This window comes from Ictidomys tridecemlineatus, chromosome 5 (genome assembly GCF_052094955.1).
Source record: "Ictidomys tridecemlineatus isolate mIctTri1 chromosome 5, mIctTri1.hap1, whole genome shotgun sequence".
NCBI lineage: Eukaryota > Metazoa > Chordata > Mammalia > Rodentia > Sciuridae > Ictidomys > Ictidomys tridecemlineatus.
Window position 1 is genome coordinate 18,240,019 of NC_135481.1, and position 22,915 is coordinate 18,262,933.

Genomic DNA, 22,915 nt, shown 5'->3' on the forward strand with positions numbered 1-22,915 from the left:
GCCTAGGGGACCAGCTCCCCCACTTCTTTCTGTCCCTCAATCTAACCCACCAAGAGGACCTCCAACTAAGCTCTGGATTGTGCCTTCCCATTCTGTTCCCAACTCTTGCACTCAAGGTCTCCACAAATTCCTCCCTAACCCTGTCTTCCCAAACCAGTCTCCCAAACCAGCAGAGCCATTGCACACCTTGAACTGCTCTGCCCCATGCCTCAGCAATTACCATTCCCTTTGCCAGGAATCCCATCATTCCAAATCTGCCAACCCAAACCTGCACTGTCCTTCAAGGGTCAGCTCAAATGCCAGTGGCTCCTCCACAGTCCTTCCTGCCCACAACCTCACAGCATTCTCTGTACAAAATTAGACACAGCTCTGCTTGGGGGAGTCTATGGACAGGTCTATTTTCCAACTGGAAGCTGAATTTGGAGGGTCAGGTTAGTCTCATGTGTCTCAATTTCCCTCTGGCCAACTCTGGCTAACCTACTATGTAGCCCATAAATGAAAAAGACTATGGGTTTGGGAACATCTACTCCCTGAGCATAATAGCACATGTGCCCTCTTCTGTACATCTTTTAGCAAGCCCAACTCCAGGTGTCCTCAGGAAAGAGATTGCCCAAGCCTGGATGCCACTCTAAGGAGTTGAGCCCCAGGCCCAACTGACCTCCCACCAACCAAACCGCAGGCACAGCCTTACCTCCTTTAGGTGGATTCTTGTTGGTGGCCGACGCCGTTGGCCCCCCCGCACCCGGTCCCGTGTCACATGCTCCAGAACACAGGTCTTGTCCACCTTTACCTGGGAAGGAGAGGAAGGCAGGTCAGCCCCCACCAGGCCTTGGGGAGAGTAGTAAACACCCATTGTCCTGACTTAGGAGCAGGGTCTGTACCCTGCATCCTCACTCGACAGGGATGGCACCCCACCACAGCCCTGTGGTGTCTCCTGCTTCTGGACCTCTACTTCTCTCTAAGTCTACACTGCCACTAGCAGTACCTCTGTCAAGTCTGAGGCTCTCCTGTTCTCTGTAACTACACTCTTTGCCTCAGTCTTCCTGCCCAAATATGAGTTCACAGTGCTTACCCTTTAGTCTATCATAAATATCTAAGCAACCCTGAGGCTGCTGCAGGATTTACCTGGGGAGAGGGAAGTGGGGAGAAGCCAGACCACAATCCCCTGGTATCTGCCTTCTAGCAAAGGCCTTCTCTGACCCCTGACTTTCTCCCAGGCCAGTGGGGACAGTCCAGGAAAGAGCAGAGTCTCTACCCCATGGGTCTGAATGTCTGGAGAGCAGCATCTCCTTTCTGATGGTCAGGAAAGCGGGTCAAGAGTAGCTGGAAAACCAGAGTAAGATTCACATGGGAAATCTGGGCTTTGAACACTGGAGTGGCCTGTCCCCGTGATGGAGTGGGGGCTTAAGCCTGTCTGGAGCGCCAATAGTCTGTGTCCTCAGTGGAGGACAAGATTGGGGGTGAGTCCCAGGCCATGGCTCCTGTATCCTCCCCCAACACCCATCAACATTTTCCCTGAAAATAGGAATGCTTTCCCCAGGCAGTGAAGAACTAAGCGTGACACAGTAACACAGGAAAGAATGTAGCAGCCACAGCTGGGAGTTGGATCTGGATGTTAGGTGGGTCTTGCTTGGGAAGGTTTGTTTCCCTCAGGTCTCATCCTCTACAATCCAAGGTGTCACACAAGGTAGACTTCAAGGTCATTGTAGCCCAAACAGCTAAGGATCCATGATGTCAAAAACAAAGACAAATCCTCTCTAGGAGATCCTGGCCTCATGGGACATACTGCCCTCCCTGAGCCTGATCAAACCACGGTTGCCAGAGTCACCACTACAGCACAGATGGATGAGGTCCACTGCAGACAAATAGGGAGATTTGGGGCTGCAAACCAGCCTGTAAACCTTGCCTGACTTCATGGGCAAACTGAAAGGGAGCACTCAGGCTGAGCTCACCCCCAGCCCACCCTTGCCTGGGCCACCTGCTGTTTCCAGTTAAGGTCGGGCTGGAAAAAGCCCATGGCTGCAATCAATTAAATTCTACCATACCACTTCTGTGCCTTTTTTTTTTTTTTTTTAATGGGGATTAAACCTGGGCACTTTACCACTGAGCTATATCCTCAGTCTTTTTTATTCTCCCAGCCCTTCTTATTTTGAGACAGTCTAGCTAAGTTGCTTAGGGCCTCACTAAATTGCTTAGGCTGATCTCAGATTTGTGATCCTCCTGCCTCAGCTTCCCAAGTCAATGGGATTACAGGTGTGAGCTACCACACCTGGCAACACACTTTTAATTTAAAATGTTACTTAATTATGCCTCAGTTTCATCTGTAAAATGGACAGCATCACCCACTTTGATGGACTGTTATGAAGGCTAAATGAAGTGTACCCCAGGTGTTGTAGCAGTGACGTAAATGAGGAATAGTCTGGGACAAGGTGGGCAGGGACTTCTCCCAGACCACACATGGTGGCCAGCCCAGAACCTGGCCACAGGACTGAATCGCACCTCATCAAAAGCCTTGTTCTTGCCTCGGCTGATCCCTTCATTGAGGGCTTTGATCCAGGATTCTTTCTCTTCCCCACTGGGTGCCTGGAATTTGATGTCACTGACCTGCAAGGGATGGATGGTAGATATTTTATAGAGTTCACATTTTCATGCCAGTTTCCAAAGTCAAACCAAAATGACCCGACAACAGGTCTGACATCGGCATTTGAAGGCGAGGGTAGGGAAAGAAGCAGAGAAGGGGCCCTCCCCTATCCCATAGCTGCTGGAGGCTTGGACTGGCATCAACCTTATCCTGTGGAAAGAGCTTGAATCTGGACTTCCCCAAGCCAGCTGCCTGATCTCTGGGCTTCAGTTCACTTTATGTTTGTTTGTTTTTGTTTTGTTTTGTTTTGTTGGTACTGGAAGTTGAACTCAGGGGAACTCTGTCACTGTCCCAGCCTACACCCATGCCAGCTTGATTATAATGACAGAGATGACAGGCATGAGGGGTGCCCATAATTAAGTATCACTGGAAACACAACCCCCCTCAAGCTCTGTAGAGAGCCCTACACCCAAACCTGGCCCCACCAAAAAATATGTCCCAACTCCTAAAGTTCCAGGGTCTCCTTTCTGGCCTTGAATCAGACCATAATCAGGTCATTGGGGGAGTCAACTCTAGCACCCATCATACAGATGAAGAAACTGAGGCTCCACAGATGGGAGGGCACTTGACTAAAGCAGTCTAAAGTAATCCCTTCTAACTCCCAGCTTCCCACCCACATCAACCCCAATCTACAGGCAGGAGTTCTGGAGAGGCAACTTGGAGTTCTGTCCCTACCAAACCTAATGGCCAGAGAGGAGATGAGAGGAAAGTATGAAGTTACCTCATGCAGTAGAGAGAGCAGTAGAGCTTCCCAGCTGGGTCTTAACCACTTACAGCTATCTGAACTTGGGCCTCAATTTTCTCATCTATAAAAGGGAATACTGCCGCGTGCAGTGGCACATGCCTGTAATCCCAGTGGCTTGGCAGGCTGAGGCGGGGGGATCATGAATTCAAAGCCAGCCTCAGCAACAGCAAGGCGCTAAACAACTCACCAAAACCCTGTTTCTAAATAAAATACAAAATAGGGCTGGGGATGTGGCTCAATAGTCAAGTGCCCCTTAGTTCAATCCCCAGTACCCCTCAAAAAAAAAAAAAAGAGAGAGAGAGAGAGAGAGAGAGAGAGAATGAATACCACCATAATCTGCCCCAGGGTGCTAAGAAGATCATTTAAAAATGTTTGTAGGAAAATGCAAATTAAAACTACACTGAGAATTTATCTGCAGTTCAGAATGGCAGCCTTCAAGAATACAAACAAATTAATGCTGAAGAGAATATGGAGAAAAACAAACATTTTTAAACTTTTTTTATTGATTTAAAAAAATATATGGAACGCTTCATGAATTTGCATGTCATCCTTGCACAAGGGCCATGCTAATCTTCTCTGTATCGTTCCAATTTTAGTATATGTGCTGCCAAAGCAACCACCATTTTTACACTGTTGGGGAGATTGTAAATTAGTACAACCACTATGGAAATCAGTATGGAGGTTCCTCAAAAGACTAGGCACGGAACCATCATATGACCCAGCTATACCACTCCTCAGCATTTATCCTAAGGAATTAAAGACACCATGCCTCATTGACACATGCATACCCATGTTTATGGCAACACAATTTACAATTGACAAACTATGGAACCAGCCTAGGTGGATAAATCAGTGGATTGAATAGATACAGAAAATGTGGCATATATACCCGATGGAGTTTTATTCAGCCATAAAGAATGAAATTATACATTTGCAGGAAAATGGATGAAACTTGAGAACTTTATGTGAAATAAGTCAAATTCAGAAAGTCAAAGGTCATATGTTTTCTCTCATATGTGGAAGCTAGAGGGGGAAAAAAAGGGGAAAAAGCAGGGTGGGGGAAATCTCATAAAATTTGAAGGGAGACCTTTAGAGTAGAGGAAGAGGACCAGGAAGAAGGGGGAGGGGAGGGAAAGGAGAAGTACTGGAAATGAAATTGACCACATTGCCAGGTGCAGTTTTGCATGCCTGTAATCCCAGCAATTGAAGAGGCTGAGGCAGGAGGACTGCAAGTTCAGGACCAACTTCAGCAATTTAGCAAGAACCTATCTTAAAATAAAAAATAAGCTAGGTGTAGTGGCACACACCTGTAATTCCAGCAACATGGAAAGCTGAGGCAGGAGGATCAGAAATTTAAAGACAGCCTCAGCATGCAGGGCACAGTGGTACACACCTGTAATCCCAGCAGCTTGGGATGCTGAGGCAGGAGGATAGAGAGTTCAAAGCCAGCCTTAGCAAAAGCGAGGCACTAAGCAACTCAGTGAGACCCTGTCTCTAAATAAAATACAAAATGGGGCTAGGGATGTGGCTCAGTGGTTGAGTGTCCCTGAGTTCAATCCCTGGTACCAAAAAAAAAAAAAAAAAGACAGCCCCAACAACTTAGTGAGGCCCTAAGCAATAAAGGGAGACCCTTTCTCAAAATTAAAAAAGGACTAAGGATGGGGTTCAGTGGTTAAGCAGCCCTGGATTAATCCCTGGAACTAAAAGCCATCATCATCATCATCATCATCAAAGTAAAAAATTTAAAGGATCAGGTATGCAGTTCAGTGATAAATATTCCTGGATTTAGTCCCTAGCACTAAAAAAAAAAAAAAAAAAAAAAAAAACAGAAAAAAAAAAAGTTGACTAAATTATGTTATGTGCTTGTACAAATATGTTACAATGTAGCTCCATGACTCAGTGTTTTAACATGTGTGAGGCCCTGGGTTCAATCCTTAGCACCATAAAAAATAAATAAATAGGGCTGGGGATGTGGCTCAAGCAGTAGCGCGCTCGCCTGGCATGTGTGCAGACCGGGTTCGATCCTCAGCACCACATACCAACAAAGATGTTGTGTCCGCCGAGAACTAAAAAATAATAAATATTTTTAAAAAAATTCTCTCTCTCTCTCTCTCTCCTCTTTCACTCTCTCTTTAAATAAATAAATAAATAAATAAATAAAAGATGTATCTAATTTATATACCCATGTTCACAACAGCATTATTCACAATAGCTAAAACATGGAAACCATCCAAGTGTTCATCAGTGGATAGAAGGATAAGCAAAATGTAGTGAATACATACAATAGAATATTATTCAGCCTTAAACAGGAAGGAAATTCTGACACATGCTACATATAGATGAACCTGGAAAACATTATACTAAGTGAAATAAGCTAGCACAAAAAGCCATAGACTATATGATTCTACCTATACAAGATGTAAAAGTATTCAAAAATCATAAAGAAAATAGAATATTGTTTACAAGAGCTGGGAGAAGGAGGAATGGAAGCTTAGTAGTTTTTGTTTTTGTTTTGATTTTTTATTTTGAGACAGGCCCTTGCTGAGTTTCTGAGACCGGCTTCAAATTTGTGATCCTCCTACCTCACCTCAGCCTTCCAAGTGCTGGGATTACAGGTGTGTGCCATTGTGTCTGGCTTCAGCTTAGTTTTATAAGATGAAAAAAGAGTTCTGGCGATGGATGATAATAACAGCTGTAGTATGTTGTAAATGTATTTAATGACACTGAACTAACTATACTTTAAATGGTTAAGACAGTAAATTTTATGTTATATGTTTTGACCACAATTGTTTTAGAAGTTTTTTGTTTTTTTTTTAAGTTTAAAAAAAAAAAAAGATAAATCTCAAGTATTGAATCTGGGGCTGGGGTTGTGGCTCAGTGGTAGAACACTTGCGTAGCATGTGTGAGGCACTGGGTTGGATCCTCAGCACCATATAAAAATAAATAAATAAATAAATAAAGGTCTATCGACAACTAAAAAAATTGAAAATTAAAACAAATAAATAAATAAATACTGAATCTGGAGCTTTGCAGAGTGAAGAAATTCCCCAGTAGTAGGAATTAACGGGTTGCCTTTCTTCTGGATAAATAGTCTCAATTTTGTCATCTAGAAAATGGGATCACATGTCCTACTACAAAGCAATGCTGAGGGTATTAAACATGATTAAAGCCAGGCCCTGGCACACAGTAGGTATTCAGAAAATAGTTACTGAATGAATGAGCCAATAAATGAACTGACCCAAGGTTCCTTACTTTGCCTTGTTTTTGGGCCACTGCCTACTCTGACCTCAAGATGCCCTAGTTCTTTGTTGGCAGTGGCCAATCTGCCCATCCCCCACCCTGGTGTTAGATAGCGCCTTCCCTCCTGCCACTCTCCCAGTTATGTAACACCACAGTACAGTCAGCCTGGCCCCCTCAGCATCCTCATTATATAACTTCCTCCTGGCCACTGAGCCTCCTCCTCATACAGGGCCTAGGTGCCCCACCTCCACACCAGGCATAGCCAAATGTTCATTTGCATGACCAGGGTAAATTCAATCCTGGCAGCAAATCTGCAGTTAAGTCAGAAACCCCAGGGCACCTTGGCAACTGCCTCTCAGTTCAGCCATCAGAGATGCTGGGGCTCAGGGAGAGACTGTGCTCCGTTCAGGGGCTACAAAGACCACCTAATCCTGTGGTAGGAAAAGTGTCTAGGACCACCACCTCTGACCCCAACTTCTCCTATTCAGGGGCTCCAAGATGGTGATGCTCTTCCCTGGTATAGGCCTTAGCATCCCTAAAAGTTTAAAAAGACTCTGATGCATGGCAGTAGCAAGGGAATAAGAGTGGAACAGGAAAGAGTCAGATGGCTGTCTTTACTACTTTGGGACAAGAACAGAAATATGGATCCAACTCACCTTGTAGCCCCTTACCCACTGGCCCAGCCCACCAGATGCAGATGCTGGTGGAAGGGGTTTACTCCCCTGGGAGAGGAAATGCAAGGTTACAGGGGACCAAGCTCTACCCTAAGACATCCTGTAATCCTGGCTCAAAGAGCCAGGCATTCCATAAGGATGACTGGAATCGGGATGATTAACACAAATACCAAAAAGTTATGTCCTGAAAGGCCACAGGCTACACAGGTCCCTACCATAAGCCCTTTCAGGAAGTCCCAGGAACACTGGCCTTGCTGGGAGCTCAGATGCTAATAAGACTGGCCACAGAATAGGCCCACAAGGCCTGGGGAAGGGGGAAGGGCAGAATGGCAGAGAGGAAAAGTGGGGGAGGGGGGGAAAGGAGGCAGGAAAGAGGAAAGAGCCAAGCTGGCCAAGACCAGCAGGGCAGCAAGGCCCAGCAGTGGCCACCCTGCTTCCTGGCAGCGGCTGCTTGTGACCTCATGGGCAGGGGTGTGGGGATGGAGAGGCAGGGGGAGAGGGGTATGTGAGACACTGGAGTCTTTGTTTATTTGATTAGAGGGGAAAAAAGCGGCCTCAGGACCAGACAGCCAGGGTCACATGACCTCCTGGCCGGCTGGAGGCTGCACTGAGGACCTCAGGAACACCCAGGGCGATGGGAAAGGCGGGAGAGTGGGAGGGTGAGAGGATGCAGGTGGTGCCTTGGGCCAGGTCCACAACCTGGGGAGGCAAGGGTCAGGGGCCTTGAGCTACAGCCAGGCTGTACCTTTCCCTCAGGTGGCCACCACCACTTACTCCATGACTCCATCTTCCAACTGACTACCCTGTTCCCAGAGTCACCCAGAGTCAACTTGAACTCTTAGCGGGGTTGGAGAATGGGAGGAGGGTGCTGGACAAAGAAGTTGAAAGTGCAGCTGCACAAACAGGCCTCCCTGAAGGTGATGTCCCAACGGAGCTGGGCCCCACCTCCCTCCTAGTCCCACCACCAGCTGGTTCTAAGAGCTGGAGAATGGAGATGGTCCACAAAGCAGCATGGACAGAACACAGAGGCAAGCACCCACACACATCCACATACTAGGAGGCACTCACAAAGACCCAGCAGAACCAAGGCCAGGGAGACACTCAACCACACACAGGGAGGTGCACACACAGACCTTCACATGCATCATACTCTGCATCTCAAACACACACATACATACAGTGCCTACTCGGAGAGACAGTGAGTGGGTCTCCAGGACAGGGTAGGGGCCAAAAGATCCAGAGCCTGAAAGATCAAAATGTGACTCTCTTTTCCTCAAAGAAGCCCTAAGCAGCAGATGTTAGGTGAACCTGGACCCAGCCACAGGAATCCTCAGGACACTATAAACCTGCCCCTGCCCAGGGGCACATCCTCCAACTCCCCGGAGTCAGAGCTCTGTAGCCCTCTCCAGTGCAGACTTGCTTGCTTCTCTGCCCAACCCCCAGCAGAGTAGGATAAAGGGTTAACAAGTAAAGCATCATGGTCTCCTCCTCTTCCAGGGTCCAAGTCCCCAGGACTACAAAGAACAGAGCTCCTGACCCCTAAAACTGGAAGAGAAACAAAATGGCCTCCAGCAGGTCCAGATGAAACCTACTGCCCAGCAGCCAGCCTCTGTGACTCAGCCCCACTCTGCAAGGCTCCACATGACATGCAGAGGTTAGGGTGGGTGTGGCGAGAGCTAACTTAGAGCTGGCAAGAGGTGCTGCATGCGCCAGCCTCAAACCCAAATTCCCTCCTAACACCTGTGAAACTGCACCAGGTGTCAACACCCCCAGACTACCAGTCAGAGTGGTGCAAACAGTAAACCTCATCTGTGCACAGACCAGGTCCCAGGGAAGACTCTCTCAGGCAAGAAACTTTCTCCCAGCTACAGTCAAAAAAGGAAAGGAAAAGGGGAGGAAAGCTGGGGGCTGTGGGCCTCTTAGTTCTGGGTCCAGGAGGGGACCTGAAGGGGCTACCCAGGAAGGCCTGGGATAAAGGAGAGGCCACATCCTTACTCCTACCTGACAGGGTGTTGCAGAGCTAGAGACCTCACCCACAGCTCTCCTGCCTTAGCCCTGAGCCTCCTGTGAGTCCAGGGTGCAGAGAAGGACCAAGAGCCCCTCTTCCAGTGACTACTTCCAACCTCAGCCTGGAATAGAGGCCTCAGGGCCTAAAAGAAGAAGAGGAGAGGAGGGATCTCAGTCTAGCCCTAAGTGCATCTCCCATCACCAGGGACTGAGGAGCCTCCAAGACAAAATGAGTAGAAGGTCTAACCTGTGGTAGTCGCTAGGTTTGGGCCTCAGCCAACTCAATAAGAAACCTGCAGGCTCTGTTTCAAAGCCCAGACTGGTTCAGCCACCCAGGGGTGGTATTCCCAAGCAGAATCTGGCCTGGAGGGAGGCAGACAGAAGTGGGCATATCCCTACCTTGTTCCCTGGGGATCTCAGCAGGATAAACCGGTGTTTCCGTTTGAGGAGAGCACGCAGGTCCTGGCACTTCTCATAGCTACCCAGCTCTACTGTCTCCACACACTTCTGTTCATCCTGGGGAGAAAGACAAAAGGGACATGAGCTGATGAGAGCCAAACCCCACTAAGACTCAAAACCCAGGCCATGCCCAGACCCTGATCCCACTCAGGAAGGACATCACGTCACCAAATTGTGCATTCAGACCCTGGCAAGTAGACAGTGCTCAGTATGTGCTGACTGGAAGGAAGCCCTCAAAGCTTACCATCCAGGCAAGAAATAGGGCCCCAAGCCCAGGGGTGGGTACCTGTCTAAGGGCTGAATCCAGTGGCCTAAAGCCAGAGGGGGAAAAGGGATGGCTGAAAAGACTTAGAAGGAAGCCTGTGCAGGACCAGAGGCCAGAGATTTGTGTAAGAGGTAGCCTTGGAAAAGCGATGCAGGATGTCACAAAATTGGGAGAAAGAAGACTTTCCAACTCAGAACAGTGATCCTGTGATTGCTCCCCAACTTGGCATCTTCCTGTGCTGATCCCTGGTTGACGTGAGTGGCCCCTCATCCCAGGCTGCAGGCCACGCACAAAAAAGAGGGTAAAAGCTCATTCAAAGCATCCTACCCTGTCCCCTTGCATGCCATTCTGAGGCCTCAATGCTAGGCAGGTCAGTGGCCAAGACAGTCCCATCCTGTACCACTGTCCAGGCTGCCTTTCTGCCCACTATCCCTGACATATAAGGGTTTTCTCCTTGGGCACTACCCATCAGGTGCCTGTCTAGCAAGCTGCCTGGGACAAGCTCCTCCCTCATTGGTGGTCAACTGGTTCCTCTTCCAGGGAAGACCCAGATAAAACAACTTCCTGGGAAGCACTGAAGCAGGTCCTTTGGGAAAAAGGTGAGTACAGTGCTTTGGAGTCTGGATGACAAGTTAAAGTTAAGGAAACTTGCTGATGTCTAACACTTAGTGAGCACTTTTGCCTTCCTGATTCTCCAGAGCCACCCAAGAACCTTTAAAGCCTAGAACTGCCAGGCACAGTGTCACGCACCTGTAATCCCAGCTTGGGAGGCTAAGACAGGAGGACCACAAGTTTGAAGCCAGCTCCAGCAACTCAGTGAGGCCCTAAGCAACTTAGTGAGACCCTGTCTCAAAATAAAAAATTAAAAAAAGGGGCTGGGGTGGTGGCTCAGTGGTAGAGTGCTCACCTAGCATGTATGAGGCACTGGGTTCGATCCTCAGCACCACATAAAAACAAACTAATATATCCACCTAAAACTAAAGATACATAAATAAATAAATATTTTTTTAAAAAATTAAAAAAATAAAAAGGGCTGGGGACATGGCTCAGTGGTTAAGCACCCATGAGTTCAATCCCTAGTAACTCAGTATCTGCCTCATCTGACAGGTGAGGAGAATGAGGCCTGGAGATGAAGTGATTTGCTCTAGGGACACAGACACACATCCTGACCCCAGGCTAGGGTCTTTCTAGCACACTACATTCCTCCCAAGCACAGTCAGTGACTAAATGAGTTCCTTCTCAATAGGTTACTCTATACCAGTGGTCCTCCTAATGTGGCACTTGGGGCAGCAGCATTGGCACCACCCAAGAACTTGCTAGAAATGTAAATTCTGAAGTCCCATCTCCACTGAATCAGAAACTTAAGAGCACAGGCTTGGAAATATGAATTTTAACTAGCCCTCCAAGAGATCTTGATGCATAAGAAAGTTTGAGAACCACTGATCTTCACCAGAGGTTCTCAATTTTGGTAGCCTGGAAGTTATTAAAAACCTCAATACCCAGGTTGGGCTTGTGGCTTAGCAGTAGATCGATTATCTAGCACGTGCGAGGCCCTGGGTTCAATACTCAGTACCACATAAAATAAAAGTATTGTGTCCAACAACAACTAAAAAATAAGTTAAAAAAAAATTCTCAATACCCGGCAGGTGTGGTGGCACATTCCTGTAATCCCAGCAGTTTGGGAAGCTAAGATAGGAGGATTGCAAGTTCAAAGCCAGCCTCAGCAATGGTGAAGCACTAAGCATCTCATTGAGACCCTGTCTCTAAATAAAAAATACAAAATAGGGCTGGGGATATGGCTTGGTAGTTGAGTGTCTCTGAGTTCAATCCTTGCTACCAAAAAAACAAAACAAAACCAACACCCAGGCAACATTACAGACCAATGATACTAGGACCTGGGACAATTATGAATTTGCCAGATACTTTAAGGAAGGTGTAGATCTCATGGTTGTGAGGCCCAGATCTCAGTAAAAGCAAATGATTGTACAGTTCAGGTGGATAACCACTGTTTTACTCTCTTCTGCCTCTCAGGGAAAGGAGACTAGAAGCCAGCATTACCTGATCTCTCTATCCAAGTTCAATCAGGTATCTTTTCCCATTTTTGTTTCCATATATCTCTTTCCAATCCCTAAAACCCAATCCCTTCCAGGTTCCTCCATGAAGCCCAAGAGCCAGAAAAATGCTCTAGGTAGCTCCCCTGCTGTCCCATACACTCCCCTAAGCATTGGTGTTCTCCCTTCTTTGAAGTCTCTCATCATCATTTACTTCTTGGAGCAAGTAAACATCTGCACAGCACCTGCCAGGTACAGTTACCCTACTAGGTGCCAAGGGCACTGAGCCCCTCTATAGAGTAGCACAGGTTTATGTCCCTGCTTAGCCGGCTCATTCTACCCTATTCTGTGTGTGTACCTCCTTTCTGTCCCTCCCTTGGTACTCTTCAAGAGGCAGCCCTAAAGAGGGACGTACATATGACCAGTGTGCTACAATGAGTGCCTAGCTCAGAGTAAGACCCCAGGAGGTCTCCTCCTCCCTGGGGATCCAACAGGAAAGCTCCAGTGAGAGTAGCTCACTGTGCCTCATGTCCACAGGCCTCCCCAACTCAGCAACCACTGGCCCAAATGCACCCTCCTCTGCCTAGGCTCAAAAAGTCAGTCCATCTCTGCCACCCAACTTCCCATAGCTGCCTGTCCTGGGTCTCTTCTCACACTGAAGTGCTGAATCATCTGATCCTTCTGTAGCTCAGAGAAAAAAAAAAAAAAAAGAATAAAGCAGCAGACACTGGGCGGGGGCAGCATCTTTGGAACATCAGCCTCTGACAGCAAAGAAACAGTCAAGAGCCATCCATACTCAGCTGGTTCCTTACATCAGAAAGAGAAATTGAACTAATAAGCATTTTTCAATTCCTACTCCTGGGCCAAGCTCCCCCACGGCCGAATGCTACGTTCTTGAAAGAAAGTTTTTAATAAGTGATCTTAAAAAAAAAAAAGGTATCATTTGGATTTTTCATGTTTGGGGGACATATAATCCTTCCTGCTTCCCAGGCATGGCCAGATGTAGAGCCAGAGTCCAGGACAAGTCTGGCAGTACCTGACAGGCTGACAGCTGAGAGATTGTCACTCAACTCTTGTAGCAGCTGGTACTGGGGGAAGCTGTGACAACCCTCTTTATTTATAAAAATATCCCTCTGCTGCCACATTCTCAGCCATGGCACATCCTAATTTGGTGACAGCCACAGTACAGAACATCTGGGGGACTGTCTGCACACACTTATCTCCTTGCTCTCTTCCCACTGCTTCACCGATACCCCAGCTCCAGGAGCCTAGGGACTTAGGACAGGCAAGGTGATTCTCAAAGGCAGCTTCTTTAAATGCTTAGATCCAGGTTGCTAAGTCTTTATGGACCTGGGACAATTATGAATTTGCCAGATACTTTAAGGAAGGTGTAGAGAGACTGATAAAGAAGAGGGGCAGGCTTCCCCTTCTACCCTCATGTATTCCAGCTGTCAGACAGTGGATGGACCCTCTGATAGCCTCCACCCAGAACCCAAACTGCATCAACAAGAAAAAGGCACCTTTCTTCCTGAGTCTTCACCTAGAGTTTTACTGACTCTTAACACACAATTTTAGTATCCTTGGATGTCCGAATTTCAAGCCTGCTGAAACAAGGAGGGGCACAAGATCTTGAAGTGGGAAGATGTGAGGACTGTGGGAGGCACAAGCAGAAGTGGCGGCAGCAGCTTGAAGTTAAAGGAGAAAGAAAAGCTAAAAGTAGAGTCTGATGGTACAGAACAGACGGGTTTTCCTTGCTGGTGTCTCTTGGTAGAAAGGGCACTGAATTTAGTTCTAGACCTGACTCCTCCATTCACTGTGAGATGCTGAATTCACTGTCATCTTGCCACCCTGAACCTCAACATTAAATTCTGTAAAATATAAATGATGACCATTCTTTTTTTAATATCTTTATTTTATTTATTTACTTTTATGAGGTGCTGAGGACCAAACCCAGCACCTCGCACGTGCTAGGTGAGCGACCCACCACTGAGCCATAACCTGAGCCCTGTTGACCACTCTTATTCCCACTGTGAAGAGAGGTATGTAAGAGTTCCAAACAAGTATGAAGTATTAATTATTATTTCTATAACCATCACTGAATGTTTTTCTGGAACATTCACTTATATGGAACTTTGCCCAGAGACAGGAATTTCCAGTACATAGGCCTACAGTTGAGGAGACTCACACTAGTTGCACATATAGTTCAAAGAGTTTTCATCCAGGAACCCTAGAGGCATCATCCCATGTTACAAATGGAGACCCAGAGGAGATTAGGCACTCACTCAGGGTGGCACAGCAAATTAAAAATGGAGGAGGTCTTTTAGCCCCAGGCCCAGGGTCCTCCTACTGGCCTGGCTGCCCTTACTTTGCCTTTTGCCCCAGAATCCCCAATAACAGGGCCAAAAAAGGCCTCACCTCGTTCTCGTAGACCAACAGCTGGGCTTGGCAGAGAAGCAGGTAGCGGTCTTTCCAGAGCCCCAGGAGGCCTCCACTGCTCTTCTTGATCCAGCCAGCCTTGTCTGCTGTCCGAGCTCCCCGAGGCTTCTCACTCCCCTCCTTCAAACCCTGTAAGACAGCACCAAGACATGCCATGAGGGCTGCTACCACATGGTCCACAGGCAACACAAGAGATGTGTCTGGGTTGGGCACCTAATGACATCATCCTATATGAGGGTCCCCAATACCTCTAAGGCAGATATTCTTAACCAATATCAGAAATAATAACAATAGGGCTGGGGATTTGGCTCAAGCGGTAGCGCGCTCGCCTGGCATGCGTGCAGCGCTGGGTTCAATCCTCAGCACCATATAAAAATAAAATAAAGATGTTGTGTCCACCAAAAACTAAAAAAAATATATTAAAAAAGAGAAATAATAACAACAATAATAGTAATTACCATCTTTCTTTCTTTTTTTTTTAGAGGCAGAGAGAATTTTTTTTTAATATTTATTTTTCAGTTTTCGGTGGACACAACATCTTTATTTATTTTTATGTGGTGCTGAGGATCAAACCCAGCGCCCTGAGCATGCCAGGCTAATGCGCTACCGCTTGAGCCACATCCCCAGCCCAGCAATTACCACCTTTCATTGAACCACTGTTTCACATTTCATACACACAATCTCATTTCCTTTTATAACTACCCTCCAAGGTGGTAGTATCATTATCCAAATGTTACAGCAAACTGAAGCTTAGAGAAAAGAGAAGACTTGCCAGAGTCCCATAGCCAAAGGGACAGAGCCAGAGTTTAAAGTACATTGCCAGGCACAGTGACACATGCCTGTAATCCCCGTCATTCAGGAGACTGAGGCAGGAAGATCACAAGTTCAAAGCCAGCCTCAGCAACCTGGGGAGGCCCTGAGAAACTTAGCAAGACCTTGTTTCAAAATAAACAATAAAAGGGGATGGGGATGTGGCTCAGTGGTTAAGCCCCTGTGTTCAATCCCTGGTATCAAAAAAATAGAAAAATAAAAATAAAGGAGGTCTCCATGACCTATGTTCTACCCATTCCACCCTTCTATCTCCATGTGTTCATTCAACCAGTCAACAAATGATGCACTGAGCACTTATGTCATGGAAGAAAAGTAACACGGTCTCTGTTCTCATAGGGCTCACAGCAGGATGAAAGAAGAACTGAACAAATAAACACCCAGACACAAACACATAAACCAGTGTGAAATGGTATAAAGGACACAAATAGGGGCCAATGAGAGGACAGTGGGGAACTGGTCCATGTTGGGGTGGCCCATAAAAGCCTCCCAAAAGAAAGAACCTTTAAGCAGAGATTGGAAGAGTAGCAACCTGCATCTCCAGCCCACTCTGCAGCCCTAGTTTCCTGCCCCAAAGTAGGAGGCTCTTCTACCTTCATCCACACCCCAAGCCAGGATCGTAGGGTAACCATCTCACCTGGTTCTAAGAACTCTTTTTATTTATTTATTTATTTTATTGTTTTTATTGAACTCTTCTTTCAACCAGTTTGTACAGGAGTTAATTTTAAGCTCTTCCCCTGGACAGGGCAGCCACACTGTACCCCTGGGTTAGTCACTGACATTGTGTACCTGTCCATTACTTGCTTCGGTGGCTGGGTGCCAGGAACATGCCTACCAGATGCGGTTAGATTCACTTCTAGATCTGCTGCACTCAGCCCTTTTCTTTTACATATTCTGGACGCTCAGAAATATCTGTGAAGCCAGGTATAGGGGCACATGCTTGTAATCCCAGTGGCTCAGGAGGCTGAGGCAGGAGGATAGCGAGTTTAAAGCCAGCCTTAGCAACTTAGCAAAGCTCTAAGCAACTTAGCAAGACCCTGTCTCAAAATAAAAAATAAAAAGGGCCGGAGATGTGGCTCAGATGTTAAGCGCCCCTGGGTACCAAAGAAAAAAATAGAAGTTGTAAGAAATAAGACCCCAAGAGGGCAGGGATTTCTGTTTTGTATAATGCCTGCCACACAGTAAGTGCTCAAGAAATGTCTATTGCTGAATGAAGATAAGGCATACAAAGCAGTTCCTAGGATACACTAAATTTGTAAATGACAGCTGTCATTCATGTTACTGTTGTTGTCATTGCCATCTCCTCTGGCTCTCAGGGACCTTCTCCCTGGTTCTGGTTCCCAATTCTGGACAAAGCCTTTCTTGACTAAAGCTGCTGGCCTTAGATCTCCAGAAGCTCCAGGAATGTGGGGAGCTCCCTAAGGACCTCTCCCTAAGTTATAGATGGGAAGAGAAATGGGGCAAGTGGGATGGTTCCTAATGGTCTTCCTGGATTTAGGAATGAGGAAGTGGGAAACTGGCCAGTTAAAACCACCCTGTCCAGGGTAAGAGGAGACTTCAAGGCCCTTTGACAAGAAGCAAGAAGCTCACTGGCTATGGTGGCACATGCCTGAAATCCCAGCGACTCGGGAGGTTGAGGCAGGAAGATCACAAGTTTGAGGCCAGCCTTAGCAATAAACAAAACCCTAAGCAACTTAGAGAGACTCTTTCTCAAAATAAAAAGGGTGGGGATATAGTTGAGTGGTAAAACACTTCTGGGTTCAATTCCCAGTACCAAAAAAATTTTTAAATAAATAGAAGGGGGAGGCTCTACCATACTATCTTGCACCCAAACTTCCCCTCCCACAATACAACTGATATATGTTTAGCCCCCATGGACTATGGAACCCCCCAGGGGCTAAGCCCCTCAGTGACCCTGGCGGACTGTCATAGGGCCCAAGACTGGAAGGGAAGAACTGGGAAATGGGAATCCCCAGCCCTACATTTCACACACTCATAACCCTCCTATCAGCAGCTATACCCCTGCTGGCCAGCTCCTGGACCCTCCATGCACTGGATGGGCATTCTTAGAATGGGTGTATTTTGTAAAACTAGAGATTAAATCTAGGGGTCCTCTACTACTGAGCTATATCCTCACTCCTTTTTATTTTGAGACAGGGTCTCACTAAGTTGTCCAGGCTGGCCTCAAGTTTATAATCCTCTTGCCTTAACTTTTTTGGGGGGCTCACAACTACCCCATGAAATCTCACATCCCTTTCTAACTCACTCCACTTATGACTTCTCCTGCCTGCTTCACCCACTGCCTGACACATGAAAACTCCCTACCAGCTGGAAGTTCTGGGGGCCAAGGCTGTAAACTTGTTCCTTGATCACTGTCACTTCGGTCATGGGTGTAGCACACCAGTGCCTAGGATATATGACTAGATTAACTTCAGAAGTAAGCCCAAGGCCTGGAAGGATGGGTGGGACCAGGATAAGAACTGGGCAGGAGGACTCTTTGGGACAGGGGAGGGGACAATAGAGGGGCTGCAGATGGTGTGAATCAAAGCCCAGTCATCCTACAGGAGGCCTGGCTGGAGGCCATGTTCCTACTTGCCTCCACCCTCCATCCAGCCCCTCAGACCTCCTCCCACTAGAGGGCCTGGCTATGACCCAGTAAGTTTTAACAAGGGGCCCCTCCCCTTGGCAGGGTTCACAGGGGAGGTTTTGTCCAGTTCAGCCCAGTTTCTCAGCCTCCTCTCCTCTTATTGACCAGCTGACCACTGTTCTCATTTTGCCCTCTCCCCTCCCATCTATCCTCACCCTGGCCCTCTCCTACCCACTGTGAGTGGCTCCTAAGGCTCCCTGGACACAAGCCTGACTTCCCTATATCTGACATGAAAAGATGTCTGGGTCATTCATTAAAAAGAAAAAAAAAAAAAAAAGCCAGGTCACTCTGACCCTGTGCACAGAAGAGGACAGATGGAAAGCCTCATCAAACTTATGACAGAGACAGAGACCAGAAGAAACCTTCTGGCATCTCACATCACAGGCAGCTATGACAACCTTTGCCCTCAGACTAATCCCAGTGATGCTCTGATCAAACTATACTAAGAACCCACCATGTCAGAACCCTGTGATGAAGCAATCAGAGAGTAAGCACAGTCTATTGGGGGCAAAGCAGACCCTGAATAAAAGAAGTCCCCATTTTGGGGGCTAGGTGGTTATCCCCTGCTTGAGGGGCTCCTATATGTTGAGAGAGACATCACATTTACCTTGAGGGAGCCCCAAGTGGGGTAAGGCCTTGGGTCAGTCTAGGCAGCCCTTACAGAAGGTAGGAGGTAGATAGGGTGCTGGGCCAGGTATACCCTGGCCCAGAGAAGGAAAGGCAAAAAGAGCATTGAAGACCCTAAACTCTCAACCCCTTCACTACCAGAAAATGAAAGTACAGCCCAGAAAGGGCAAGAGAGTAGCCCAATGTTACAAAACCAGTGCTGAAACAGGACACTGCCCTACCTATATCAAGATGGGACAGACAAGTGGGCAGCCTAAAACCAAGGAAAGGCATGACTATGGGAAGGCAGTGGGACAGAGTCTGAGGACAGACACAGAAAAACCTATATCCAAGGTTTCCAAACTTACCCCAGGGATAACAAATCCTTTTGTACATACGTCATCACTTTTATGGACCCAAATCCCTCTTATTTTACAGATGGTGAAACTGAGAGCCAGAGAACACAGGTGGGCAGATATTCAGTGCCCAGTTTTAGTACTTCCTCACCAAGCGTCAGCCTGACAGGGACTACCAGCCCACTGAACAGAGGATATCACTGAGGCTGAGGGGGCTTGGCCCCAGAGTAGCTGGGGTATGGCAAGGAAGCTCAAAGCTAACTGAGAGCTAAAAGCAGCCATGTGGAAGTGAGGTGATGTGATGGCCTGGGGTCATGGGGCAGAGCAGGTTACCATGATCTAAGAGGAGTTTCAGAGAAACAAAGGCCTAGAGAGACAAGGGAAAGATACTGGAAGTGGGAGGAAAGGAGAGTTAGGGATGCCAATGACAGGCAAGCAATAGAGAGCTCTTCCCTGTGTGGGTGAGGTTTTGAGGTCGGGGAGGAAGTAAAGCAGGCAAGACTTTAGATGGCCCAGATACTCAAGAACTTTTGGTATCTGGAAGTCAGAAAGTATCAATGTTAGAGATTAAGAACCAGAGGGAGCACAAGGCTGGGCTGAGCCCAGGAGGCCCCAGGAGAACTTTCTTTAATTGGGGGACAGAGCATATCAGGAGATGGAGTAATCCTGACCCACATCCTCAGGGAGCAGGGGAGGGGCCTTGCTAGAGAGCCCAGTCTTCCCAGCAGGAGCCCAGGGCAGTCAGCAGCCCCACCCGTGACAGACAGAAAGAAACCACAGCAAATCACAGTGGCCTGACTTTGCCCCTTACCTCAACCCACCCGAAGAGAAGGGGCCACAATCATAGTGCCAGGCATGGGGGAGGAGGCTAGGCCCTATATTTTATAGAAGAGGAAATGCAGGCTGAGAGGGGAAGTGACTTATCTATCATCCCACAGAAATGGAGGGCCTGGCCTGGAAGGAACAGACAGCCTGGTTGCTCCTGAAAAGTGGCATCAGGAAGTAGGGAGGTGGTCACTAACTAACAGGGACACAAGCAGCCTTGTCCACTCAGGGCTCCCCAACAGGCCAGTTACCAGAAGAAGAAAAGCTTCATCTTTCCTCTCCACCCATCCAGGCAAAAACACATCACCTTCCCTTGGGTTGGGAGGAGCAGAAGCTGGGAAACCTCAAAGGATAAGAACTAAAGTCATCTTCTTATTCATTCTACAGGCACACATTAAGTACATGGTGTGTGCTGAACCCTTGGATGACAGGCTGCTAAGAGAAATGAGTTTGTATGCACAGGGCAGAGGTCACAAGATTACCTGACCCCACCCCAGATCAAGAGTGTCCAAAGAGGGTACAGGGAGGCTCAAGGGGTATTGCTGGTCCAATCTTCAGCTCTTCCAGGAATTATCCCTTCCAGGGATGTGGGGAAGGTAGAGACCTGACTCCTCAGCTGGTGTGTCCTCAGATTGATGAGGAGCAAGGGAAGAGGAGTGGGGAAAGGGTACTCACAAGGACTTACACAAGAGAAAAAAACAATTTCTTCAGGCTTCCTGCCACCGGACACGACTGCATCCTCAGATTCCTTAAAACAGGGACCCTGGGATCTATAGGACCTCTCATCCCCTATCAAACTCACATACAGGGTCTGTCCTCTCAGGATCCAACCTGACCAGCAAGAGAAGTCAACGGTAACGGAGTTCAAAGACAGCAACCTAGGCCACTTTTAAGAGGTCATTAAACTCGCAGGAACCTCAGTCCCCCATCAATTCAATGGGAATAATAACAACTAGGATTTCCCCACAGTCAGCGAGCAACGCCAAAGATATAATGAAGGAGGATGAGGTCTGAAAAGTGCGGGATGCGGACCCCTACCCCCCGCCTCTGCTCCATCTGCCTAGGCTCAGCCTGGGAGTAGGAAAGGGAAGGGGTTCCCGAGACCAGTGGGAGTGGGGCGGGCAAGAACGGGGGCCTGAGCCCGGGACCCCAACCCCGTAAGGGGCTCGAAGACCCCAGCCCAGACCCCGGCTGGCCCGGCCCTCACCTCCTCCTCCATGGCGAGTCCGCTGGGGTCCGGCTACTCCGCCGCTCACTCCCCGCTCCTCGCGGGCTCCGCCAGCTCCATCTACCCGGGGCCGGGCGGCGGCTTTCTACATTCTGTCCCGCCCGCCGCCGGGGGCCCAAGAAACTTCGGGGGGCGGGGCCGGGGGCGGAGAGAGGCTTCCGGGGGCCGGGGGTGGGGCCAGGGAGAGAAAGGGGCGGAGCTGGCGGAGGAGCCGGGGCGGAGCCTGGGCGGGGCTAGGCGGGGCTTGGGGACTGGGCCGAGCAGCCTGGGCGGAGCTGGAGCCAGAGGAAGAGGGCGGGACTGAGCGGAGAGAGGTTTCCCCGACCCGCGGAGGGATGGGGCCTAGGAGCGGTTATAGCTTGCGGGGTATGAGGCGAGGGGAGAAGGAGGGGACTTCCGGCCCAGGGGCGGAGGCGAAGGATGCGGGCGGGGCGGGGCGGGGCTGGGGCGGACGGAGAGTGCCCGAAGGGTTAGCGGGCTGTTGTCTTTGAGGTTTCCTGACCGAGTGGGCTGTGGTTGTGGGACTGGACCCAGCTGCCCTGGGAGGCCCAGAAACGAGTGAACAAAGACCTACCTCCTTTCTTCCCAGACGCTGGGGCAGTGGTGATGACCTAGACCTCTTCTCGCAGAATTCTCTGGGCGGGGCCGGGCGGCGGTCTCTATTCTAAGGGCCAAGCAACTGGAAGACCTGGGACCCTTAGGGGTAGTTCTGCCTCTGGCTCAGGGGACCCCCAAACGCAGTGCTTTTCTGCTCTTCGTGGACATCGTGCACCCCCTCTCTGGTTCTCATATCTGAGGGTCGACTCCCCCACCCTCACTCCATCAGCATCTTGCAGTCCTGACATTTATTGGAGAGTGGAACATAGGGACCAGTAGAGAATGGTTTTAGTTAAACCATGTGTGTTTATTTTACGTCGGGAAACAGAGACTCAGAGAGAGAAAGTGCCTGTTTCCCAGCTTCCAGTACCGCCTCAGCTTTTCTAGTCAGCCCTGCCTCACGCCACAGCATAGAGAATTAAGTGCTTGTGGGATCAATGGTGACCTCCTTTGCTTCTGGCTGCCATAGCAGCAGCTATGCGGGTTGACCAAGTTCCCCTTTCACTCCCTTTTGCTGGCCCTCAGGCTCCCAGGCTATTTGCAGCCCTGCGCAGAAAGGGGCAGCCTGGGGTGCTAGGGCCAAGGGAAAGGAGGTGTGGGGACATTTTCCCCTCATACTTGAGCCTGGGTTCCTTTATCTAGAGGGTGAAGAAAATAGCTTGAGAATCTGGGAAAGTCAGTATATGTGGCAACTTTTTGTAGCTACTACATGGTTTTTCTTCCCTCAGTCTTCAGAGCTGTGCAGTGTTGTCACACTGTGCCTGAACACTCAGAAGATCTTCTCTAGAGATTTGGGTTCTACCTGTAGGAGCCAAAGCTCCTGGGAAAATTCATGATGTTACACAGAAGAAAACTATTTTGGGGTATGTGGGTGGGGAGAGTGTATTGACAGTGAGGTGAGGTGAATCTGACATCCAACCAATTCTGTTGCTTTTGGGAGTGAAAAACTACTCTGGCCTCAGTTTCCCCACCCAGCCCATGCTGGTCCTCTGGTTGTTGCTTCCATACCTCATGCATTTATTCAACACAATTATTTTCTTTGCCTTGAATGTCCATCAGGCCCTACACTACTGGAAAATATGGCAGGACTGAGGGTCCCTAGGCTTTTTTTTTTTTTTCCTTCTTGTACTGGAGATTGAACCCAGGGGTGCTTTACTACTGAGCTATATCCCCAGTCCATTTTTTACTTATTTTTAATTTTGAGATAGGATCTCACTAAATTGCTGGCCTCAAACTTGCGATTCTCCTGACTCAGCCTCCAAATTGCCATGCTCCTTAGGCTTTATGGAGAAAGAAAAGCATGTAAACAA

At 48.4% G+C, this 22,915-nt stretch overlaps 1 protein-coding gene and 1 non-coding gene across 8 annotated transcripts in view; both read right to left on the reverse strand.

The window, feature by feature from the left end:
* Plekho2 (pleckstrin homology domain containing O2) overlaps positions 1-21,145 on the reverse strand; it is a 34,146-nt gene extending 13,001 nt beyond the window's left edge. For 6 of the 7 annotated variants that reach the window (XM_021727477.3, XM_021727470.3, XM_040274450.2 and 3 more), the window contains exons 1-5: positions 20,988-21,145; positions 14,498-14,647; positions 9,707-9,823; positions 2,500-2,604; positions 692-790 (exon numbers count right to left, since the gene is read on the reverse strand). In XM_021727477.3, coding sequence (XP_021583152.1) covers positions 692-790; positions 2,500-2,604; positions 9,707-9,823; positions 14,498-14,647; positions 20,988-20,999 — 483 coding nt within the window. In that variant the 5' untranslated portion in view covers positions 21,000-21,145. The remainder of the gene's footprint in view (positions 1-691; positions 791-2,499; positions 2,605-9,706; positions 9,824-14,497; positions 14,648-20,987) is intronic. The other variant, XM_078049488.1, reaches the window with a different exon arrangement.
* On the reverse strand, positions 3,900-4,002 carry LOC120886923 (U6 spliceosomal RNA). Its single transcript, XR_005730109.1, has one exon. It is a non-coding gene; the product is annotated as a U6 spliceosomal RNA (small nuclear RNA).
* Positions 21,146-22,915: the final 1,770 nt, after the last annotated feature.